The sequence below is a fragment of the Vombatus ursinus genome, unplaced genomic scaffold (assembly GCF_900497805.2).
Source record: "Vombatus ursinus unplaced genomic scaffold, bare-nosed wombat genome assembly UNPS02009205.1, whole genome shotgun sequence".
NCBI lineage: Eukaryota > Metazoa > Chordata > Mammalia > Diprotodontia > Vombatidae > Vombatus > Vombatus ursinus.
Window position 1 is genome coordinate 13,480,590 of NW_020948983.1, and position 25,880 is coordinate 13,506,469.

At 37.4% G+C, this 25,880-nt stretch overlaps 1 protein-coding gene across 1 annotated transcript in view; it reads left to right on the forward strand.

Moving 5' to 3' along the window:
• The window catches only part of SORCS1 (sortilin related VPS10 domain containing receptor 1), a 700,512-nt gene that overhangs the window by 536,143 nt on the left and 138,489 nt on the right, over nt 1–25,880 (forward strand). Inside the window, exons 8-10 of the mRNA XM_027852142.1 lie at nt 6,821–6,939; nt 9,339–9,428; nt 16,433–16,612. Of these exons, the coding sequence (XP_027707943.1) occupies nt 6,821–6,939; nt 9,339–9,428; nt 16,433–16,612 (389 nt within the window). The remainder of the gene's footprint in view (nt 1–6,820; nt 6,940–9,338; nt 9,429–16,432; nt 16,613–25,880) is intronic.

Genomic DNA, 25,880 nt, shown 5'->3' on the forward strand with positions numbered 1-25,880 from the left:
ACCCATCTCTACAATGGGAAAAAAAATAGCCCAGTACAAATCAAAAGCAAAGTATTTACCACACTTATTCTTTATTAGGATAGATTGTGCCTACATTGTTTGCCCTTGGAAAAATTGTAAATTTGTCAAGTTTTGCTTTGGTGTCCCCAGCCTTTTTAATTTTTACCCCCTTACATGGCTTTCTCCTATGTGCTTTCCCCACCCACTTATGGATCCTCTGCCATCATTTTCTTGTTCTATTATCACTTTCCCTTCTAATCACAACCTGGTCTCTAATATCATCCAACAGCACCTTGGGGCCGTGGGCTCTTTGTGCCCCAGGGTTATTTGCATTTCTAGCCTAATGTCTAACAGGAATTAAAAACTTTATAATGTTAAGAGAATTTCCAGTATAAATAATCAAAGTGGGGAGTAATTGGATGGGAGTGGGCACCCTTGGGTCCATTTATAATCACACATTCTGGCTTTATATAAAGACATTTGTGACTTTATCTTTAAGTGAAGAGGACTCAATTTTCTCATCTATAAAATGAAGGTGGGGGGAAGGATATACAATCTCTAAGGTCCCTTCCAACTTTAATGGTCAGTTAATTTGTATGAATCTTAAAGGCCATATATACCATTAGGGCCAAGTATGATCGCTGTTCTATGCTTTGCTTCGCCTTGTCAGGCATTGACTACCAACTTGTGCAGCACATACATGTGCAAATACCCTGCAGAAGGAAAAAAATCATGTTGCTCCTGACATGTGCTCATGTTTTGTCAATTTTACTTCTACAACAGCTCTTGCATATTCCCCTTTCTCTCTACACATGAACATCACTATTGCTCAGGACTTCATCCCTGCCTGCTTGGATTACTGCAATGCCCTTTTTAATAGATCGTCTTCCAGCCAGCAAAGATGAGGGAGTTATGCTGTTTACCAGCCATTTTGCACACAAGTACACACACAACACACATGCATATATATACATGCACACATGCACACATGTATATACTAAGTATGTACATAAACACATGCATATATATATTACATAGAGATATATTATATGTGTGTATATACACAGTGGTATGCTGGTAAATATTTAACAACCAGCTCATATGTACATATATACTTCTATATGTATATATATATGTACACGCATACATATAACACATTTTAATTTAATTTGTATTATTAATATGTTCTCCATCACTTTCTTAAGTCTGAACAATGAAAAAAATCATAATTCAAGGCCCAATTTGTAACACTTGCCAATTTATTAGGAATAAATATTTAAACTGAAAATTTAACAAATTGCTCTCATGAGATGGCTCCAGCAAAACAAACCACTGGGTGTGTTATTTGTGTGTGTGTGTATGTACATACATACATATATACATATATACACATGCATATATACATACACCTATACGCACACATATGTATATATGTATTTATGTATATGTGTATGCATATAGGTGTATATATATATATATGTATAAAATATGCTTGTGTGTGTGTATATTTTCTGTCTATCTATCTGTCTGTCTCTGGTTCTTCTTTTCCCTTTCTCTCTCTTCCTGTCTCTCTCTTACATGCATTTTAAATTGAAAATATTTATTATAATTACTGTAAATTAGGAAGTAAGCTTAATAAGCAGATACTAACATATGACTGAAATGGGTACATTTAAAATATTAATTTTATACAGTATTATGTATACATGTATGTATATGTGTGTATATATATGCCCACACACTAAATGTAAGACTGAAGAAATTATGGGACTTTTTATGTTCTTATGCGGAGATCTCTATTTGATATTTTTATTTTTTTTTTAAGCAGAAAAGTTTGGTAAATGAACTCCTTTTTAAGCTTTTGAATGCCTCTCTGCATTCAAAATTAATATGACTGGGAATAGTTTTACTAAAAATTTCCTACAACAATAACAACAAAAATGAGATTTTCCATCAATCATAGAACTTTATATCTGAGAGAAACCGGGAGAATCATTTCAATCCAACTTCATCATTTTATAGATGAAGAAAGAGGCACCAAAAGGGGAAGGTTAATGCACAGGGTCACAGAGCTAGTTTGTGGCAAAATTGGGACTAGAGTCTTAACTAGGAATTTTGACACCTGGGGTAGATTCATTTGAGTCTTGAGCTGGAGTCTGAGGAGAATGGACAGTCACTGTCCTATTAGATACAGTGCCATAGGGTGACGTCCCACCCAGTAGTATGCTAGTAAATGTTTTAAGAACTGACTCTCTGAAAACAAAAACCTATATACCTGTGACACACTTTTAAGTTAAATCTGTATAATTAAAACAATTTTTTTTTGTCATTGCTTTCTTGAGTCTAGACAATCAACAAGACAATACATCTAGCTTTGGATTGTAGTGTTTGCCTGTTTCCCAGGTGTATATTCACCCTGATTGATTCACCCTGAAAATTTAACAATTGGACATATGGAGGACTGGTTTGAATTGGCTCCTGTATACACCTGCACCTGCTGCAGTGGTGCAGGAGGCATGCAAGCCAGGAAAAGTATGCCATGAAAATGGGATCCTGGCTCAGCTGGAGGGGCAGTCTGGATCTGGGTGAGGGAGCCAGGATGATCAAATTTAACATGCTATTGGAATGGTATACCAGAAAGGAAAACTGATCCTGAAATCATCTACCCTTAGTGTCCTTGGACACAACCCAGGTTATCCTGTTTTCATTACTACTCTATTTAGGACTAAAATCCAGGTTTCTGAATCCCTTGTTCAGTGTTCCCCTCTGACTGTACCAAAGTGGTTTCTCTCTCTAGTTTTCTAGGCAATTTTGGTATCTTTGGGGATACTTTGGAAAAAAAAATAGAAACACTACAGAAAACATTTTCCCCTTAACATTTCTTTTCCAGTATTGGTATAACTCCCTCCTCCCCCCCAAAAAAAATAGAGAAAAAAAAGAGAAAACATATCAATGCAGTGTCTTGAAATTCATAATGGAATTGAGTTGGGTCGTTGGTTACTGGGGAGCCAGAATTGGCTTGACTTTCTTTTGCCGGCTTCCTAGATATGCAGCAAAGTTTCTTTAAGGGGAACTGGTTATTACATTATTCAAAGCGGCAGCTGTTGTAGAGGGTGAGAATGCTTGAAAAGAGAAGCATAATGTCCTAATTACCTATGGCAAGGAAAACATCTGTGCAGTAAAAGTAATGAAATTAATTCTGAAGCTTAGCAGTTGCATATATTAATTGACGTTAATTAATGCCAAATTACAAGACACCTCCTATGGAATCACAGCATATATCCACAGGAATTGAATATGGAAAGAGTTCATCATACTTAATGCTATTATGATGAGCCCCAAGGGAAATAAGAGTGATTGGTCTCTCATTATGAAGTACGGCCAATTACTTTGTATTTCCATTAGGAGGAAAAGGGAACCAAATTGGGAGCACTTTACCATAGGGGCGGCTGTTGAGCTATTCCCTTAGAAACGATCATTTCCCCTCTAACTTCACATTGAGTGAAGAATGGATATAGAGCCCAAGCCTTGGACCTTTCTCACAAGAGCTGCTCAAGGAAATCCCACACCCCACAACAAGGAGCAATCATTTCAGGAAACCACATTTTTTGGGACAGGTAGATGGTTTTAACCATTCAGCTCAGTCCCACAAGTAATTATTAAGCACCTGCTAAGTACAAAGTGTTGTACTTATTAAGAATACAGAAACAAATATGAGAACTCCTCACCTTCAAGTAGCTTGGATTCTTGAGGGAAGAGTGACAGAGAAAATGAACATGAGGAGGAGGGATGCAACATATATTCAGATTAAGAAAATAGAAGAGAATTTCAGGAAGGAGGGGACACTAACAAATGGGGACATGAGGAAAAGCTTCATAAATCTGATGGCTCCAGTACTGAGCCTTGAAAAACGAAGCCAAGGATTCTAATAAATCTTTATTTATGTGTGTGTGTGTGTGTACATATATATCATTTTTCCTCAATTACATGTTAAAACATTTTTTAACATTTTTTCTTTAAGTTTGGAGTTTTGAATTCTATTCCTCCCTCCCTTCCCCCCTCCTCCCCACCATGATAAGGGCCTGCTCTGTGTTTTAAAGCATAGATAAAGAGGGAGTGCATCCACGGCATAAGGAAAATCAGCCATTTTGCATGGAAATCTTTATTAAATGTAGTGCACTCTTTTTTACCTTCTTATCCAGATACATAAATAGCTTTTTCTTGTTTTCTCATCATCATTATGGGTGTTCAAATCCTGATTCAATTACTGGCTGTATGACTTTGAACAAGTCACTTAACTTTTCCAGGCCTCAGTTTCCTCATTTCTAAAAATGAGAATATTGAACTCAATGGATGACTTCTAAGGGACCTTATAGTTTTAAATTTATGAACTTGTAATAGATTATTGTATTGTAATATAATAGAAAAGTAACATGGTTCAGTGGAAAGAGACTTGAAGTCAGTAAGATGTTGTTTTAGTTCCCAGCTCTGACTCTTAGTATACCTGTGTGGCCCTAGGCAAATCACTTAACCCCCATATGCCTCAGTTTATTCATCTGTAAATGAGGAATAATAACTCTTATCTAACCTATATCATGGAAGTGTTATTATTTACTGTGCTGTCCTCTAGGTCTCCTGATGTATGTAAGTCTATTTCCCCCTTATTAAATACCAGAATGTAGTGCTTTTTGAGTTTCTTGGTTGACTTTTTATAGTTGTTCTAAATCTTTATCCCAAGTCAGCCTGTCAAATGTCACTTCTCACTGTTTTCAGTATGCCTCTTTTAGTTTGGCCCCTTACTCCCTTCCAATTGGCTTCTTCTAATCCGGAGTGGATTTAGTTACAAATAGATAAGCAATTTAGCAAAAACTAATCTAATTTAAGAGGAATTATAGTCTGAATTGGCACTTGAAGTGTTCATCTGTGATAAAGGTACATGAACTTTGTGATACCTATTTCCACTGCAGAGATTTTTTTTTGCCTTGTTACTGATTTTCAGCTGAGCTCCAGATAGGTGAGATGTTGCTGTATGTATAGTGTGGACTCTTCAGGTGTCCTCCTACTGAGGGGGTAGGACTGGGAGCCATAAAAGAAAAAAAATGGTAAAAATAATTGGGCAAGAATTAGTTCCAAGACAGGTATACTTAGCACAGGTTGACCGTTAAACTGCACTTAGGGCAGTTTCCAATTGAAAGGTTGATTGGTATGATTCAATTCAATTAATTTTGTTTCAATTTAACTTAGTTTTTAGTTACCCTACGCATGCATAGTGTCGTCCTGGCCACTGGAGATAAAAGGTAAATAAGAAAGAGCTCATACCCTTATGGGGTTTGCGCTCTGGAAGGGAATTTCCCTTACAAACTGGAGTCTGATCAGTACATGGGAGAAATACCAGGTTAGTGCTATAAAAATTTAGAAGAGGGAAAACTCATTTGTCACTGGGGACATCAGGAAAGAAGTCGTGGAGGTAAGACTTACTTCACAGAGCCTTGAATTGGTGGCCTTGGAGAATAGGAAGCATCTCCACAGGCCAGGGTATATATAGAAAAGTGGATAAAACGGTAGAGATTGAGTCAAGTGTGGTTCAATTCATAAATGTTATAGGGATTTGGGCAAAGGAAGATCACTGGGTGGTAAGTCTTAAATTGGGTCCCACAAAAAAATGAAGCTTTTGGTAAATGGAGGAGAAATTCTGGGCCCTGATGTGGATAAGAGTAAAAAAGGAATGGTTTATTGTGACTAATTGGTTAAATCAGAAGATAATTTCATCTCCCCTGCCTCCCCCATCCCTGCTCTCCACCTTGGCTTTATGCATAAGTGAGGAGAAAAAGGACTGATGAGGCTCACAAGCTTTCTGTGGAGATGCAACTGAAGAAATGTCTTTCAAAGCTTCTTATTGGTTAGGTAGAATATATGGGCATGTTTCCCCCTAGTGGCTTACTTCTAGAGTGCAAGAGATCCCTTCAGTGGAAATGTTCTTGGAAAAGTTTTGTGCAAGTGGAATTTGGAAAGGAAATGTACAGTAAAGTCTTTTGTAAAATTAAAGGCTCCCTTGGTGATGTGAATTGCCGCCTGATCCTTTTGTTTTGAAAAGTTTGGAATTTCATATAGTTTGAAGTGGAGTACATCATTATATGATACATCTCAGTTAGTTAAAAGCAGTTCAGAGTGAAGGGAGGGATTGTGGTACTGCCAGTGGTGAGAGTTTCCTGATGTCTTATTTAATAGAACTGTCAAAGTAGAAAAGTCCTCATCTTGGCTGTACCTGATACTGAAGGCAAAATTCCGAGTGAGTCTCAGAATCTTAGTTTGCTCATTTTTGAAATGTGGGCAGTGTTCTTGACAGTCTCCTTTCTCACTCTTCTTTCCTCTTCAGACAAAAAAATGGTGTCCAAAGACCTTCATTATGGAAAATGTGACAGTGATCTAACAATCATGTAGGGGCTTTTATTTTTCTGACATGTTTAACCAATAGTGAAACAAAGCCTGGAAAAGACATATTCATGGAAGAAAACCTGAAATCAACAAAAGCTGCCCATTTCTGTGTACTCCTATGTTTCTGTTTCTTTACTTTATTTTTGTCTCTGTCCCTCTCTCTTTCTGCTTTTCCCCACCCTCACTTCACCAAGGGAATAATTACTCTGACCCAAGAACTGTGACAGTCTAACAGGGGAAAAAAGAATAAAAATAATGAACTGTAGGTAGAATCAGTGAAAGAGAAGGTAGATAGATGATGAGAAATGAACCCAGAAATGGATAGCTGTTGGTCCTTGGCGAAATATTTTTTTTTTCTTTTTGTTCATTCCTTCTTTTCTTCCAGATTCACAATACTTAACCTGTCGGATGCAGAACTGCACAGAAGGCAACCGAAATAAACCTTTCCCTGGCTATATTGATCCCGATTCTCTGATTGTTCAGGATGATTACGTTTTTGTTCAGGTGTGTAGCATCCACTTATATTGATTGGTTTCCAAGATTTTCCCCCCCACATATCCCCTTTCTCATGTGTCCCTTTACCCTCTTGCCAAACTGAAGGATGGTTTCAAAAAGAAAGGCTTGTGATTTTCAATAAAAGGGACAGAATTTATTCTGTCAGTTTCTAAATCTCAGAATACTAATTAGCTTCTTCGGACTGTGCCTGGAGGACCTTATCACTATGAGGTCATAGGGGTGCTTCTCATAGGATCAGGAATAGACATCAGGATGATTTGAATCTCCAATCAATCTCCTCATCCTGTATTCCATTACCAGTTCCCTATCATCATTGAGCTGTGCAGATATGTCAGTCTCTTGCTATCAGGAGAAGAGCAGACCAATCAGGTTTTCTTCTTTCAAAAAAAAAAAAGTATTTTCTTAGAAAAAAAATAGAGACTGTGGGAGAGGCTATGAAATAGCTAGAGGTGGTAGAAGGGGAGATAGAAACATAGAGAGAGAATGTAATCAACCATTATTGTCATGCACTGACTATTATTACGATAAGTAGAATTTAGATGAGATGTATTAAGTCAGGTTTCTTAGGCCAGAGAACAGTTTTTGAAGTTAGAATTTCATTGAAAGGCCATCTGAATCAAAGGGCAAGGAAAGCCACTTAGCATATTTTTACTTATTGCTATGTGAAACATTCATTGGAAGGGGAATTTTTAGAAATGTTTAGACTGTATATTAAAAATAATCCAGCAACATTTCCTGTGCTTAATTGACAAAGGGGACGTTTAACTGAAAAAAAATGATAAAGGAGATTTCAATCAGAGCACTTATTTACCAATCCAACACGAATTTAAGTGCCTATCATGAGGAAAACACTGTGCTAAATATAGGGAAGACAAAGCTGATTTTTTATTTAAAAAAAAATACCTTTCTTTAAGTTTACATTCAAGTAGTAATGACATCTTTGTACCAAAATTTATGAAGCTCACATTTCAAAGCACATGAGTTAACAAAGAAGACATGAGGAATGTAGACATATCATACTCTCATTTTCTAGCTTGATACACCTGTATATGTTTTATTCCCCTACCTTAATGTCTGATTCATCTTTTAGATAAATATATACCTTCTATCTCAAACTGATCATGTTACCTTGAAATACAGGTACAGGTGGTTAAGTTTAAAAGTTCATTTCCCCAGTTTCTTGCCACCTTAGCAATGTTTTTTTTTTTTTTTTTTTTTTTTTACATTTTCTAATACCTCCTTAAAATCTCCTGGCATTACTTGCCCATTAAAATCCATTCTGCCATTTTGAATTTCTACCTTTTCACTCAAGTTGGAGTCAGTGCAATCCTTAATACCAACTTGTCATCTCATTACAGTTGTAAATTACCACCTGTCTTATCACCAACATACTATAAAAATACAGTGCCTTGGAACCACTGATATTTAATGGATAGAGATGAAAAAAAGTGTTTGGAAAGAGGACAGAATGATAACAGTACAGTTTGTCATGAGTCAGTAGGTGCTCATATAAAAGACAACTATTTTATCCCTTTGTGTTCTTTGATTTAATAGTATGATCTTTTATCTTGTAGGGTTACTTTCAATATTTCTATTTCGGACAGATCTGTAGCTAACATATAAATATAAGCCAACAGATTAACAAACAATTATTAATCACTTACTAAATATAGGGTACTGGGCCTGTGTGCTGGGGATACAGAAAAAGACATCTCCCCCCACCCCCCCTCAGGGAGCTTATATTCTATTGGGAAAATAAAGCATATAAACTTATGAGTAAATACAAGATAACTTGAGGAGGCAAAGAGAACTAACTGCTTGCAGTATTAGGGAAGACTTCCTGTAGGAGGTGGTACCTGGGCTGAGCCTTAGAAGAAGGTCATTTTTTAGTTTTCCTTTTTACTTCACGATAGCTCCTGTTATAAAGTTCTGATGATCAGAGTTACAGAAAAGAAGCAAGAAGACCTGAATGCTTTGGGTCCTTGTTCTGTCAATGCTAGATTTGAGTCACTGCCTTCTCAAGTAGCAGTAGGAGCCTGATCTTGCATTTGAGCTTCTTGAAGTCAGACATCTAAGGCTCTGGTTGACTTTGAGTCAATCCATGTCATAAACCCATATCTTCTACCAATCTGAGAGAGTTTATTAAGGCTCTGCACTTGAGAGACACATTGAAAATTGAAGAATCTGCATTTTGACCAGAGATACATATTTGATTCTAATAGACCCACATGTAGTATGTCTTATCTTCTACCCTAGCTCCCCAATGACTATGGATAATAGACTTTCACATCATTGTATCGGTGGTTGCTTTCTTACCTCTACTTATTCACTGTCCATAAGTAATATTAGTAAAATCTATTGTTGTAATCTTTGTATTTATGTCTCAGTTGACCTCAGGAGGACGACCACATTACTACGTGTCTTACCGTAGGAATGCATTTGCACAGATGAAGCTACCTAAGTATGCCCTGCCTAAGGTACAGTTGGATAATCTTCCTTATATTTTTCCCCTTTCTGCTCTCAACTTCTTATGGATATTCCCTTTTGCCTCTGTCTATTTATTTTTCAATCTTACAGAACTGTATTAATATTCAAACTGGAAGGGAGTGAAGGGATCATAGACTTGCAAAATAAATAACCCAGGGAGGGAGCTCATATATCATCTAGTACAACCTTTTCATATTTTACATGTGGGGAAATTGAGGCATAGAGAAATCAACTCACCTAAGCTCATTTAACAAACTAGTGGCGGAGGTGGAACTGAGAATCGGGGGTTCCTTTTTCCTGGGCCACTGTTGTTTCTGCTAAACCACACTGACTCACTGAGCTTTAGAGATTATTTTGTTTAGCTCATTAAAGTTGCATCTGTGGCACCTAGGGAACCCTGCCCACCCCACATGTTGGGTCCTCAGAAAAGATACTTCAGGTGCAAAGTAATCTGTGATTATATATTTGCACAAAAACCTCAGCTCATGAACCTTCATTAATATGATTAGATTTAATAGTCATCCAGAGAACACATTTCAAAGCAAAGTTATTAAATGAAATAGCATAGTAAAAAAAAAATAACAATGGAATATTATCCCACAGAACATAGGCAATACACACTATTATTGAGAAGACATGAACATGAAGATCACAAATCACACACATAGGGAGCATTAATAAAAGGGCAACCCATGCTACTAATATTGCAATCATCATTGTTTTCTAATGATGTCATTGTGTTGCTTGCTGTGGGCCTCCGCACAGCTATCCATCACTTGTGGGCCTGTACCTGGGTATAACAACAAAAGTGCTTTACTCCTTACAGGATATCATAATACCATTTTTTCCTGTGCATGTTCTCCTTCTCCCTTTCTTTCTATATTTCCCTTTCACTCTTGATTTCTGTCTTTCTTCTATTTTCTCCTCTCTTCCTCTCCCTCTTGCTTTCTCTCCCTTTCCATCTTGCTTTCTTTCCCTCTCCTGTTTTGTTTTCTTCTCTTTCCCTCTACCCCCATTTTCCTTTCTCCCTCACCTTTTCTTCTTTCATTTCTCTCCCTGCTGGGTATGCTGCTCAGCTGATCTCCTGGGCATTACTCCCAGGTACCAATTTTTGGGAAAAATCTCTTCAGGGCTACCTGCTAGCTATCTAAACACCACTCTTAATTCTGTTAGTGTGCAGTGACCAGAAAGCCTCTCCCTAATAAGTGTAGTCTGATAGCTCTTGAGTCCTACCAAGAGATAATTTACTACTTATCTAACGAAAGTGAAGAGTGTCCTCAGGCTAGAAAGAAGACTTTTATTCTAAAATCTGTGTCTAGGATTGGATATTTAAACTACCTTTTCCCCCAGACAATAATTTGCTTAAGGGCAAGAAATGTCCAAGGTCTTCTCTAGCTTGGAAAATAGATGAATATGATATTAGAATAAAATGTAAATGAAAGAGACACCATCCACCTGGCTTGCATTTCTGTCTTTATTTTGTATATTAATCAGCAGCAAAAATCCCCTAGTTTTGTGATTGCATTTTGGCCAGAGTAAAACATCATTGTCTCTCTACTTAGCTGAAAGGACAGAAGCCAAGAGAATGGAAATGACTTGTTCAAGGTTATACAAGGAGCAAATGTTAGAGCCAGGACCAGAACCCAGGTTTTTTGACTCCTGGGTTAACCCTCATGATACTTTAAGTAGATAATGTTTTCTGAATCCATCCAGTAAGTCTTATTGCAAATAGTGGTCAAAAGCTAGCTGTCCATCACTCTACCTCTTCAAAAATCTGCTTTTATACTCTGTTAAGGTATTAGCACCACCTAGTGGAGGGCATACTGACCTAAGATATCAAAATCTCAATTCTATTAGTAGTGGATTCTAGGCCTGAAATAAATTTGCTTCTACGTGGGGGTCTAGAGTTTAGAGTTGGAAGAAATTTTAGATATAATATTTTCTAATCCCTTCTTTTTACAGATGAGAAATTTTAAGCCTAGAGAGGTTAAGTTATTTATCAAATATCACACAAATAGGAAATAACAGAGCCAGGATTTGAACCTATGCACTCTGATTCAAAATCTAATGATCTGTCTATTACAATAACATGTTGCCTCTCATTTGTCTTCCTTATTCCCCAGGAGCTCACATATCTAGGTTAGAATGTGCATGTGGCATAGGAAAGGAACATAAATTCATAAGAGTAAATATGAGAGATTTGATATCTTTGGAGGAGAAGATCAAGACAAAAAATAAACACTTCTTATGTTTGATCATATCTCTTTTTATTGGATCAATCTTTTTGAGTAATGTAGTCTAGTGGATTGAGAGCAAGATTTGGAGTCAGTAACAATTTGGGTTTGAATTCTCTCTCCAATACTAACTATGTGACTTTGGAAAAGTAACTTCATAAATTTTTCCAAGCTTCAGTTTCCTTACTTGTGAAATGAGGATAATAACAATACTTCCTGAGGTTGTTGGGAAGATTAAACAAGTTTATGTGTAAAAGATAACTCTGTAAACCTTAAAGTGCTACATAAATATATGTCAGTTGAGGTTGTAATGGTATTTGTTATTTTCCCAGGTCCTTTCAGCGGTCGGTTTCCAACATCTAACCCAAGAGTAAATGATGCTTAAGCATTTAGAATATAGGTGATACTTTAAAAAAGGGCAACATGTTCTCCTGTTCTTCCAGGAAAACTAGTGATGGGAATGACCAAACTCTTGAATAAAATCCTTTCCCTTTCCTTCTTGTCAATGAAGCAAAGGAGAGGAAACTGCAAGCAAACTATAGCTTTAAGGGGATCAAATCCCAAAGCTTTGCTCTGTGGAAAATTCAGAGGGTGGCTATATCATCCCATAATCTACTCCTGGTACCGCTGACTCATTTGAAGTCCCATCGGACAGTCATCTACCTCTCTGCTGTCCCCTTTTCTTATCTTGACATTCTGTATTCCTTACCCTTGAACACGTTCATCTCCTCCACTTATGGAGACAGGAGGCCTAATAGGAAGAGAACCCAAACAGAAACCAAGAGACCTCACTCTTTATTAACTAATTATGTGACCTAAACTGTCATATCACCTCTTTATGCCTCAGTTTTGATACACTGAGAAAGAGTACTGGGTTTAGAGTCAAAGGACCTAGCTCTGTCATTTAGTATCTCAGTTTCCTCATCTGTAAAATTAGGTGGGGTTACCCTAGATGATCTTTGAGCTTTCTTTCAGTTTTTAAGCTATGAGACTACAATAATATTTATCTTGTACAGTTCCTGAGATTGCAGAGTGAGGTAAGAATGTGTAGAAGCTTTGAGGGATGTTAAAAGCATGGCAAAATGTCAGACATGTTCTAACTGCCATTCCAGCACTATTTCCAGTATGCTAACTTAGACCTGTGAACACTTGGGGATTCTTTCATAAGAAATGTACAAACAGACAAACAAAACCAGACGTGTATTCAGTGGTGTCATAGGAAACGTCCTTTGTGACCTGAGTAGCATCAGAAGTGTGATTTGAAATGGATTTTTGAAAGCTAAAGAAACCTGTCACCCCATTACTAGGTGGCTTTAGAATGGGTACTTTGCAGTTGCCCAGGTTCAGCTATCACCTGATCACCAAAGTCCTGTGGCTCCCAGTGGGTAGCAATTAGACAATTTGAACTCACAGAATTGCCTTTGAAACACTGGCACTCATCTTTCTCTTTTCCTCATCTGCTCTGGTAACATTACGGCAGTGCCTTTTCTGAGGTCTGGAAAGAGAACGCTGTGATTAATTTAAGTCATTCTCAGAGAAATAGAAGTCATAACAGCCAGCAAATGTATTATTTTGACCAAGTAAGTGTGTATTATTTAAGGAGATGAGCAATTTCGTCACAACTTCATTACACTTTCAAAGTGGAAGCATCCCAGGCTTGTGTTAGAAGGACCATTTGCACCTATCAAAGCCAGGAATTGGCTTGTTTGGAAAAGAATAAACCACAACTTTTATGCTTAGTTTCCTTTTTTTTTTTTTTTTTGGCTAGGCAATGGTGTTAAATGACTTGCCCAGAGTCACACAGCTAGTAAGTGTTATGTGTCTGAGGCCAGATTTGAACTCAGGTCCTCCTGAATCCAGGGCCGGTACTCTATCCACTGTGCCACCTAGCTGCCTCATTTTGTTTTAATCTTACCATGCCATTAGAGGGACCCATAAAATATTGAGGCTGAATTGATGGATAGCCAAGAAATTAGATGATGAGGAAAGAAGGTAGAGGGAAAGAGAACTTTAACGTTTGCTTGGGGTTCTCCAGACAGCTGAGCTAGATTATAGGGAAATAGATAAAAGGGAGGAAAAGCCTCTACACTCAATCAGCTTCCATTCCCCCAGGGCTGTATAACAGATAAACAGATAAGTAAATTCCAGATGATATGAGGAATAGAGAACTCTAGCAACTAGAGGAATCAGGAGGAGCTTCTAGGAGGAGATGCCACCTGACCTGAGTGTTGAATGAAGCTAAAGCTACTAAGAGGAGGGAGTGAATTTGGGACCTGGAGAATGTCTGTGCAAAGATGAGGAGATAGATTAATGCCAAGTTGGAGGAACGGCAAGTTGGCTAGTTTGACTGGAATATCATGTGGGACTGGAAGTAATGTGTAAAAAAATAGGAAAACTAGGTGGCAGTCAGATTGTGAAGATATTTAAATGCTAATTTGAAGAGGTTAGACTTTATGGGCAGGGAGTCAAGAACCAATGAAGGTTTTGAACTTCACTGACTAAATGGCCCACTGTCTGAGCCCCACTGCATATTTTTGAAGAACAACAAATTCCCCCCATCTCCACCCCAACTAAACCTTTGCTTTTGGCATGAAATATATGGATTTCTCATGATTTGACTTCTTTAGGGGTATTCCCCTCCCCAAATTTAGTTTGAGGAAATGTAAACCTACTTTTCAACAACCTTGCAAATAAATGAGGGATGCAAAGGAATTCAAAAAAAAAGTGTTGGAGAATATTTTTCATTGGAACTGTATGTGAACATTGTAGATAAAAATCACATCCTATGTTATCTTTGTTTTCCTCTGAGTACATAGCATGGTGCTTTGTCCCAAGAAGAACATTAATAAATACTTGCTGGTTGACTGATTGAGATGAAAGAGATTTCAGTATGGAGGTGAATTTAAGTTAGATATGAGAAAGAACTTCCTAACACTCTCAAGACCATAAAGTAGATAATGGAATTTGTGACCAAGACTGTAGCATTCCATTTTCTGAAGTTTTGTTTATTTTTTAGTTTTAAGGAAAGGCTAGGGAGTTATCTTTCTGGATTTATTTGATTATAGCCCCACAGAGAATCGGGGGGATAATGCGAATGATGTCTTCTTGTCTATTCCCCTCTAATCCAATGAACTGTTAGAAAGTTTTTGCTGTCATAGGCTAGGGACTGCAGAGGTAATAGCAAAATGTTCCTCAGGAAATCAGTAAACCTTGGGATGTGTGATCTCTCTTCTCCTTGCCCACACTTTCCAGAACACTATCCTAGAGTGAAAAAGAGGTTGAGGAGGTCACTCCTACTTGAGAAACATTGCACAAATATTCATTGAGCACCTCCTATTAGGCAGACCCTATGCTAAGTATTGTGAGTGAGAAAGAAATGAAAACTATAGAGTCACTGCCTTTTTGGAGTATAGTCCAGTAAGAATTATCATTCAAATTTAAAATTTCTATTAGTGCTTTAAGTTTTATAAAGTACTTTCCTCAAAATGACCTTCTGATGTAGTTAGTACTGGTCTTACTTTGCTTATTTTACAAATGAAGAAACTGATGCTGAGAAGTGAGATGACTTTCACATGGGCACACAACTAGCAGTGTCAGAAACAAGATTCAAACTGAGTCTCTGTGTCCGAATTGTTTACATAAAACACATGGAAAAATAACTATTTCCATTGAATTCAGCAAGCATTGGTTGGGTCTCCACTTTGTAAAAGGCCTTGTGTTAGGATATGAAGGCAAAGGGAAAGATAGTCCCTGATCTCAAGGAGCTTACATTCTAGGGGAAAGAGAGAGGGAAGTAAAGAGGATAATTCAAGAAGAAATAATATAAGAAACACTGTGAAAATTTCATAGTAGAGTTCCATTGTACCTAGAAGATACTAACTCTCTGTTGAATGAATATATGACGTAAGAGTGATATGAGAGTTCAGAAAGAGAAAGCATGTTCTAGGCACTGTGCTAAGTAGTAGGGATAAAAAGAAAGCAATAGACAATTCTTTGCACTCAAAGTGCAAGGTGCTCACAGTCTAATTGGCCTGGCAACATTTGAAAAGGTTGCCTATTACGCAAATTATAAGTCCATACATAATATATGTAGGTAGATAGGTAAAACACTAAATAGATTTATTTCATTTAAGTTTACTTGCTGTACCTTAGAGAACAAAGATATGGGTAAACTATGGTTATTAAAAGCAACCAGCTAAACTGCGTTATCTATTTTTCTCACATAGTATGGAACATCTTCATGAGATACCAAGATGACCCAAGAGGAAAAGTTGTGATCTAGCTGGGCTTAGGATAGCCCAACCCTCTCTCATTTTATCTTTTCTTTTCCCCTTCCTCTCAGCCTTTTTCCTCTCAAGTTTATTCTATGTAAGCCTTTTGAGCAAGCTCCATATTTGTGCTTGGCAAATAAATCATGGTGATTGATTCTCCCAAGTTCTACTCATCTGAGAAAGCATTTTTCAAGTTGTTTAATAAGATATCCAAATTATACCTAAGCTCCCTTCCCCCTTTCTCCATTACTTTAATGCCCATTCCTACAACCACATCAAAAGAAATGTTTAATTAACACTCCCTCAATTAATTAATATTTTGCATATATGCAAAAGAGAGACTATTTGCAATCATAGTGCCTATTAAAGGATTTCTTATTAGACTACAAACTTATTTTATTTTCCAGACCTATGGAACAACTTGAAGGAGGATTGTCAGAGACAGTGGAGCTCCTATACTCTTATGTCTCTTCTTTGTCCTCTTTCCAGGATATGCATGTCATCAGCACGGATGAGAATCAAGTGTTTGCAGCAGTCCAGGAATGGAACCAAAACGACACCTACAATCTTTACATCTCAGACACACGCGGAGTCTACTTCACTCTGGCTCTGGAGAATGTCCAGAGTAGCCGAGGGCCTGAGGGTAACGTCATGATTGACCTCTATGAGGTATGTCACGTCTGGTAGGCTGATCTCTTAAGGTAAGGCCTTATATGGCTATTGGGAATAATGAGTTTTCATTTTTTCCCCCAATACTAGTTACTTTCATAGCCCTTTTACATTACAGCAATACCAGAATATTTATGTTGTTGTTCACTTGGTGAAGTGTGTCCAACTCTCCATGGCCATATCACATCAATACTGTCCATGTTTTTGTTTGTTTATTTGTTTTGTTAATGGTAGAGACACTGGAGTGGTTTGCCATTTCCTTCTCTAGTGGATAAAGGCGAACAAAAATTAAATGACTTGCCTAGGGTCACATAGCTACTAATGTCTGAGGCCAGATTTGAACTTGGGTCTCCCAGACTCCAGGCCCAGTGCGCTATCCACTGAGCCACTAGCTGCCAAGAATATATATATATATATATATATATACACACATTAATTACTTACTAACAATATTAGGAATATGTAGAGGATTTTAAAAGGGTCCAAAGGAGACAATAAAAAAAATTAGTATACTTGAGATTCCTAATAAGGCGATCCTCAAAGGAAAGCCTAGGAGAATTAGGATTACTTAGCCTGGAAAACCACACATAAAAAGAGTTGAAAGAACTTGGGATATGTCTCTTAGAAAAGAAAACTTTTATAAGCCATGTTTTCAGAGAGGCAGTGTAGTGTGAAAGAAAGACTGTTAACATTGAGACCAGGAAGACATGTATTCACACTTACTGGCCATACAGCTATGGGTTGTATCTACCGGTTGATCTACTGGTGCCCAATGCAGCTCTCTAAGATGAGAATTTTTAGAGAAAGTGCCATTCAGTTAGTAAAGGGATTTTCCACACCCAGGAGTTTCCTATAAAAATGAAATCTATAGTCTAGTTCTATTTTTATGTTTTAATTACTTGAAGACCTATTATTTGGAAGGAGTACACTGCTTCTTTACAGCAATAGAGGGGTAGAATTAATGGGTGGAAGTTGAAGGGGGGCAGACTAAGATTCATATTAAGTAAGAACTTTCTAAACACCACAACTGTAAAATATAGGAATGGCCAGTTTTATCAGGTAGTGAGGTGGGCTGCTGGCATGGTCATAAACCCAGGTATCTGTATGGTACAGTGACTGACCCAGCATAGTCAAGGGAAATGAAAGTTTACTTAGCTTGTAAAAATGCAGTTGTCAAACACAGGATAAGAATACATGTTGATAGTTATGGTTCTGCTTTTGGTTTTGGTTCAGTTAAACTGATGAGGTGAGCACCAAAAAGTTGCCTTTTCTCTCCTTTTCACCATGAAAACAACACTCAGGTGGTGGCCTTTGCAGCCTTCATAGAGTAGAGAATCCATCAAGTCTGACAAAATGGGAAGTAGTGTCTTGATGGGGGCTTTTAATGGGATTGGGAGATGTACCAAAGACCATGTCATCAGTGCTCACTTCCTAATTGGTCAAGTAAGATTTGAAAAGGTCACCTTTTGTGTAAATTATGTCTGTTATACTTGAAATAAAGAAAACTTTAAGCTCTAAATGCATATGTTGCAAGGCATCCTTCGGCATCCGATAATTTCTCTATGGCTTATGCGTAAGCCATAGTGCAGGGACTTTCTACTCGGAATCCAATCTACTCTCTAGTGCCTACTCCCTCCCTTGTAATGTCTATAGTTCTGACTATAACCTTTCATAGTTAAATATAAAATATTTAAAGCAGAAGTCATGTCTATTGAGGATATAATAGAGTCTTTATATAGTAGATTATTTTGATCCATATTACTCTAAAACCTATATATTCATCCTATCTAATTCCTCCTCTAATTCCTAATGACCTCCAGTCATGCATTTCCAACTGTCTACTGGGCATTTCAAACTAGATATCTCATATGCATGCCAAGTTCAATACATCAAAATTAGAAGCCAGCATCTCTTATCTTAATCTACCCCTCCTCTGAACTTCCTTATTACTGTCAAAGTCACTATCATACTTCCAGTTATCCAGGTTTCCATTTTCCCTGACTTGTTCTCCCTCACTTCACATATCCAAATTATTGCTAATGTAATTACTACCTCTTCTATATCTCTCACATCCATGTCCTTATTCTAATGACTACCACCCTCTTTCAGGCCTCCATCACTTCCCATCTGGACTAATTCAACACTCTCCTAATTGGCTTGTTTCTAGTCTTACTCCTTTCCAATCCATCTTCTGTATAGCTACCAAAGTGATTTTTCTAAAGCCAAAAATCTAATCATATCATGTCTCTGCTCAATAAATTCCTGTGGTGCCCTATTTCCTTTAGGATAAAATATCAACTCCTCTGTTTAGCCTTTCAAGCCATTTACAACCTGGCCCTTTACTACCTTTCCAGCCCTATGTTCCTCCCTTCCCCACACTCTATGATCTGGCCAAACAGGTCTTACTTTTCCTCTGTAATGATATGCCTTCCATCTCCATGCTTTTGTACAGGCTTTCTCCTAGGTCTAAACATACTAGCTCCTCACCTCCTCATTTTAGAATCTCATTTCCTTTTAAAACTAAACTCAAGTACCATGCTATGTTGTTTTTTTCAGTCATTTTCAATTGTGTCCAGCTATTTGTGGCCCCATTTGTTTTGTTTCGAGTTTTTTTTTTCAGTCTGTTTTTGGTGAAGATACTGGTACCATTTCCTTCTCCAGCTTATTGTACAGATGAGGAAACTGAGGCTAACAGGGTTAAGGGACTTACCTAGGGTCACCCAGCTAGTCTGAGGCCAGATTTGATCTCAGGAAGATGAGTCTTCCTGATTCCAGGATTGACACTCTATCCACTGTGTCACCTAGCTGCCACCTTCTACATGAGGCCTTTTCAGATGCCCCACCCCCAACTGTTAATACCCTCCCTCCCTGAAATGTCTTGCATTTATTATATATATATGTGTGTATTATAAATAATATACATATAGATCTAAATATATGCATACATAGAGATACACTATATATGTACATATTATATCCTTTTATAGAATGTAAGTTCCTTGACGGCAGGGACTGTTTAATTTTTGTCTTTGTCTCAGCATTGTCTTGCACAGTCCCTGAAACATAGTAAATACCTGATAAATTTTCTTTGGTTTATTGATTCCTGCATTGAGTGGGAGGTTGGATTATATGGCCCCAAATTTTCCTTCCAACCTCTTTCTATTATTCTAAATATGTATGAAGGATGATAAAGTTGACTGGTGTTCTCCACTTTCCCATACAATAATGTAAAGAGAAATTCCCTTAAATTGCAGCAAAAGAGACTAAAGTAAACAAAAAGAACTTCCTGATTGAATAACTTCCCTGGGTAACTTTATCCCTCTCTGGTGGATAAGAATTTCGATGACTTAATAAATAACTTTTCTTCCAATTTCTTACTCTGTAAAACAAAGAACCTCTAAATAAGAGGGCATCACAGTCTGTTAGAATCCACTGTAGCTTCAATTGCTTTTGGTACCCCAAATTGACCAAGATTCAAAATCGAAAGATGTGTGAGCTGTCAGCATCACAGAAAGTCCACCAAAGATCTTAACTCTTAACTATTGTTTCTGTTAATCTCAGGCACAGCCATTTGGAAGGAAAGTTATTCACTACTGAATAAGGTTTAGGCAGTTTTTAGAAGGCCTGACCTTTGTGAGGAAGGGATTGCAGTATTCTGTAATGAAGAATTTAAAACTTCACTCATAATTTGGTGAAACTCCATCTTCCATCTAGTTCCTGCTTCACGGCCCTAAATCTAATTCATCTCATAAAAGTGACTCATTGGTCAGAGAGCAACATATGTGATCAGCAAGGTAAATGACATAAGATTTGTGTTTTGTTTGCCTTGGGATGGCCAGGGATCATGTTGGGAAACAAGAGTACCAATATTAACATAAAGGGTCCCATAAAGCCATAAATTTTTATCTATTGATGCAGTTTGACTTATTGTTACAAATCCTTAAAATGCCCTACACATTCTTTTGTCTCCCTTACCTTTATTATAAGTTCATGAGAATTTTCTTCTAGCAGCCTTGGAGAACTTGAGGAAGCACATGTTTAGGAGCACTTTATGGAGGAACTCTTATTGGGAGAGGGGGAAACAGAGGATTTCTCTCTTCTTCCTCCCACTGACTAGGCATCTAGACACAACTTGCCCAAAGGGAGACACCACATCCAAAAGTTCATTTATTCATTAGTTCAATGTACAAATGAGAGAGCAGTGTCACCCAAGGGAGGAAGAAGCTTTGAGGAATGAGACTCCCTGGAAGCAGAGAAGAGAGTTATGGAGAAGAGTAGATCTTGATAACTTAGCAAAATACCTAGCAGAGACACACCCCAAGGGAAGTTGTGTGAGAGTTCTATGAAGAGAGAAGGAATTTCTAGGACCTTTAGTGCCAGGAGTTGTGAGTTGCCAATTATATTTCATATATAAGTATCTCATTAACACTAAACTCTGAATTAATACCTTTCTCATACTTGCTATGTATATCTGTGGGAAAATGTGCCCCAGGTTTATACTTTAGAGCTGCCATTTTTACCATGTCATCTCAGTGAATGCCTTTGCTAAGAGTCAATTGAGTCTACTGGATGGCTGTTGATGGAGAGCACAGTACTGTGGGCTCATGAACTGAGTACCTTCCTCCATTGACTCTAAGGTAGAGGTTACCCTTCTGGGAATTCATTGCTATTGTGTTAAGTGTGCTTTGGGAAAGTAGTTAAGATGCTATGCAGCCATTTCAGTAAAATATATACTTCAATAACCAACATGGATTTTAATGAAATTTATATTAGAATCTCATAATACATGAGAGAAAATATTCATAATGTCCATAATCAACTTTTATATACTGTTTTAAGAATGTTAACACTATAGAAATAATTCTAGACTTGTCATTTTTTCCTTCTCATTTTCCAGGTAATCTAATATCTTAAAGATCATATCAAGAATTCTGGAATGTGAAGGGTATAGCTTCAAATTTATGTTTTCAATATCTTATCTTAGTAACATTTTCTAATTTTTAATAATATCTAACAATCCATTTATGCAGTTTAACTATTAATAGAGATCCCCTCATTGTGAATTTCTATTTTAAATATACTTGCAAATACATATATATATACATACATAAATAAATGTTTGTATATATATATATATGCATACATACACACACACTGTTCTTCATATTGATAATAATTACCATTTTTTCCACCAATGGTCAAGTATTTGAGATGGCAATATCTTTCCCTTAGAGTTTCTGGGATATAGAAATCCTAGGACCATATTTTCATGTATTCAGACACACTTTTCCCCATGAGTATTAACTATATGGCCTATGTACCCCAATCTCTTCCCCATAGATTTTCAGGCTACATTTTCTCTTCCCTCTCTACCTCTCTTCCCCCTTTCCCTAATTCCTCAGGTCAGCATGGAAACATTTTTCTGGGTTTTTGCTTATTTTCTGAGAGACCCAGAGTTCATTTTAATTGGCCCCAAGATGATGGGAAGTTTGACAGGTTTAGACAAGATTGACTTTAAATTGTCTTGTTGTTAGGAAGCTATTCAAGATGCTCACTGTAAAATTCAAATGTTTGTCCTGGTATAGAATGAGGAGGGGCAGAGATCAAAGTGGCCCTTAGACACAGTTCAAACTTTTCCTGTTCCTGTCAGGATTCCCATATGGGTCTATCTGGCCATTGGCTGCCTATAGATAGACTGTTGCCTTCCATTATCAATAGTCTGGGCAGTGGTTTGACTGCATTATGTAAAAGTATCCAGTATCCTGGGATGTGGGACTGGGGGTGGAGAAAGAAGGCTTTGTTTTATTTTACTGACAGTTCACAGGAACCTGGATTGAAATTGATGTGATCAGACTAGTGCTGCCGTATCTGCTGATTACCTAGATGGAAAGAATATTGGCTGACACCGAACCTGGCACAAATGTTCCCTTAAATCTGATTGTTCTGGCTAGAAGGGAGCTGAAAGCTGTCCAGAGAGAATCTCCCAGCTGAATTGCAATGAATGATGAGTGCTTAGTGATAAATGGAAAGTAAGGCAATCCATAGATGAATTAATACGGGGCAAGAAGAATGAAGCTTCAGTGGTGTGGGTTAAGAGGTAAAAGCATAAAGGACATACCAGTCAAACCTAGGAGAAATAAATAAAAGAGGCAATCTGGGATTGTAGGAGTTTGCAGGAATACTGGTTTGGTTAGATTTTACCGAGCTATTTCTATAGAAGGGAATTTCTGTAGTGTGTGTGTGTGTGTGTGTGTGTGTGTGTGTGTGTGTGTGTGTGTGGAGAAAGAGAGGGGGAGAGAGAGAGAGAGAGAGAGAGAGAGAGACTTAGCATGATGGAATAAATTGAAGGAAAAACTCAGATTCTCAAAGACCTGGGCTCGTGTCCTGATTTTGACACATAATGGCTGTATGACCCTGAATAAGTAATTTAATTAGCAGATGCTACTCTACAATGGTAGAGGGAATTTCTTCATTGGGAATTTCTTATACCAATGATATTACAAGTCCAATCCAATCTTTATTATAGTTGGCAATGGATCTTATTTTATTTGATGCTGGTTCTTTGCGATTTGTGAAGATAGTAGCATGTTATTCATTAAAACTATATATTTTCTTCTCAACCAATACCCTCAGATCCTTCCAATATCACTTTCAATGATGTACTAGAATTTGATATGAGTTCCAGCCAATAGTAGATATCACCCCCTGATTATTAGTCACTGGGATTCCAAACAGAACTAATTAGGAGACAACACCCAGGTGCCACCTTTAAAGGCAATATTAGAGACAGACAACACTAGGACTAAGTACCTTTGGTGAAGTTATTTTTCATCATTTCTTGGTCCATAGTCCACTCTTCATGCTAAGAAGATGCTTAGACTATTAAGAAGATACTCTTCATGGTTTTAAAATATGAGCAATCCAAGATTATTAAAGAACATTACCTAGATCTGACTTAGAACTTTATTAGAATAGGGACCATGTTTGTTTACACTATACAAAGTAGATACTTCTTGTATCTCCAGCACCTAGTACAGTGTATGGTACATAGTTGGTGCTTAATAAATGCTTAATGCTAAATGATTAAGAATTGTTTATTAAATTGAATTGATTCTGCTTAGTTAGTGATAGATTAAGGAGATGGGGTACAGCCTTAGAATTTACATGAAAGTATCTGCAAATGTATCATATAGGATGAAAGAAATCATCTTGGGAATCATTCATTCAGCAAGCATTTATTAATTGCTGTTTCTGTATGGGGCAGTTAGGCTCAGCATTGAGGAAAATGCAAAGATTAAATCAGACATTGCTACTACCCTTATGGAGGTTGTGTTATATAGATGAGTCTACAAATCAGATTATACTAGGTGCATAAGGAGAGTATTAAGTCCTAAGAGATGAACCTATGGAGAGATTCTTCAAAATATGTAGAATGTTTCATGAATTTGCATATAAATGCAAATGCATTTGCGGTTAGGAACCCTCAGTCTTTGTGTGCTTTCATTTGGTCAATACCATTCTAACATTCTAATTGTGAGGGATACGTTGAATAGGCAGCAGATAGATATGTTATGTAATTTTGTCCATTGGACTAAAAGATCTCTGAGAATAGATGCCCCTTGGCATCTTTCCCCTGGAGCAGAAATAACAAATGATAAGTTTCTGCTACCACTGAAAGGAGTGGATAACAGAGGGGCCTGTCCAGTGGAGCCAGTGCAGATAGGGCTGTGATGTATGTGTCCGTGACGCATGTCTCCTGGTATGTTTGCATTGGTGTGGATGACGAGTGGTGATTTGACAGGACTGGAGAATATCCACTATCCGTTGGGAAAAGAAGATTAATTAATGATGATAAAGAACACTATAGTTAATAGACAGTGACAGTTGGCCCAGCAAGGATGAAAACGGTTGTGATCATGCTGAAGACACCTGCTTGGCATACACAGGACATACAAATGTTATGCAAGGCAATGCTAGGGGAAGAAAAAACATATGTAACCAGTAAATGGTGCATATGTATGTGCACGAGGAATGTTGTGTGTATTGCCAAACAAAATGCAAATTTTGTATTTTGCAAAATGAAACCATATAGACATGATACTATAACTCCAATTAATTTAATTCAGTCATTTATTAATGATTACCACCCATGATATCTCCTTGCTAAGAGCTAAAGAATACAAAGAGAACACACCATAGTAGCTGCCCTCTAGGTTCTTACAGTCTAGTGGGAGGAAACACAGTATATATATTCCAACGTAACAATGAAAAAATTAGAACATGAGGAGGTATTCAGAAGATTTGCAAACAGAAAAGAAGAGCTATTTCCTAGGAAGTCTTTCCTCCTGTCCCCATCTGTTAGTATTCTCTCCCTCCTCAAGTTATAATTATTAATTATTTGTGTAAGTAGTTTTTACACAGGTAATCAGAATGCAAAGACTGCAAATTCCTAAAGGGAAGTAAATATTTTATTTTTGTCTTTTTCTTTGTATCCTCAGTGCCCAGCACAGTGCCTTACAGTAAGAAATGCTATACAAACATTTATTGAATTTATTGGAGTGAACTAAGAGGGAACCAAAGAGGTAGAGATGGTTAAAATGTTGATTACTTTAAAGAAAGGCTGTGAGTCATAGCTCAAAATACAACATAGAAAAGATGAAAAACACATTTATCATCAGATATCTAAGTTTGGCTTCATCATTGAAGGCTGACATCTTGTTGGTATGTCAGTGTCATTTTAGGACAGTAGCAGAGGGGATTTAGGTGAAATTATAAGCTCAGGGATTCTCTGAAAGCAGAAGCAGCACTAGAGATCTGTGGTTTTAAGTTTGGCTATTTATAGTCTCTAATACTAAGCCTGTCCCTAGATATCCCTGTGCTTTCTCAATGAAAATAGTCCATCTCTAAATCCCCAAATAAATTACACCAATTGAAGTATTACCTTATTTGGTATTAATCATGGGATATCCTCTCCCTGCCATTTTCTGAGTCACTTCAAATACTGACTTTTGGATTATTTTAATTCAGTTCCCAGCAAAATTCATTGAGAGGAAGAGTAGTTTCTTTCATTTAGCAGAGACAGAAATAGGCAAAAATCTTTGGCTATGCAAGTCCAACAATGAGGTGGAATCAGAGAAAGTCAGGTTAGATAAAATGGGAAAGCATTTCCCCATGAGAAGGTGATCCCATCTTCTATGAGGCTGAGTCTTCTTATCTTGGTACCTACCTTCTGGGGTAGCATGGTAAAAGAAATATTGTGCTCCTCCTC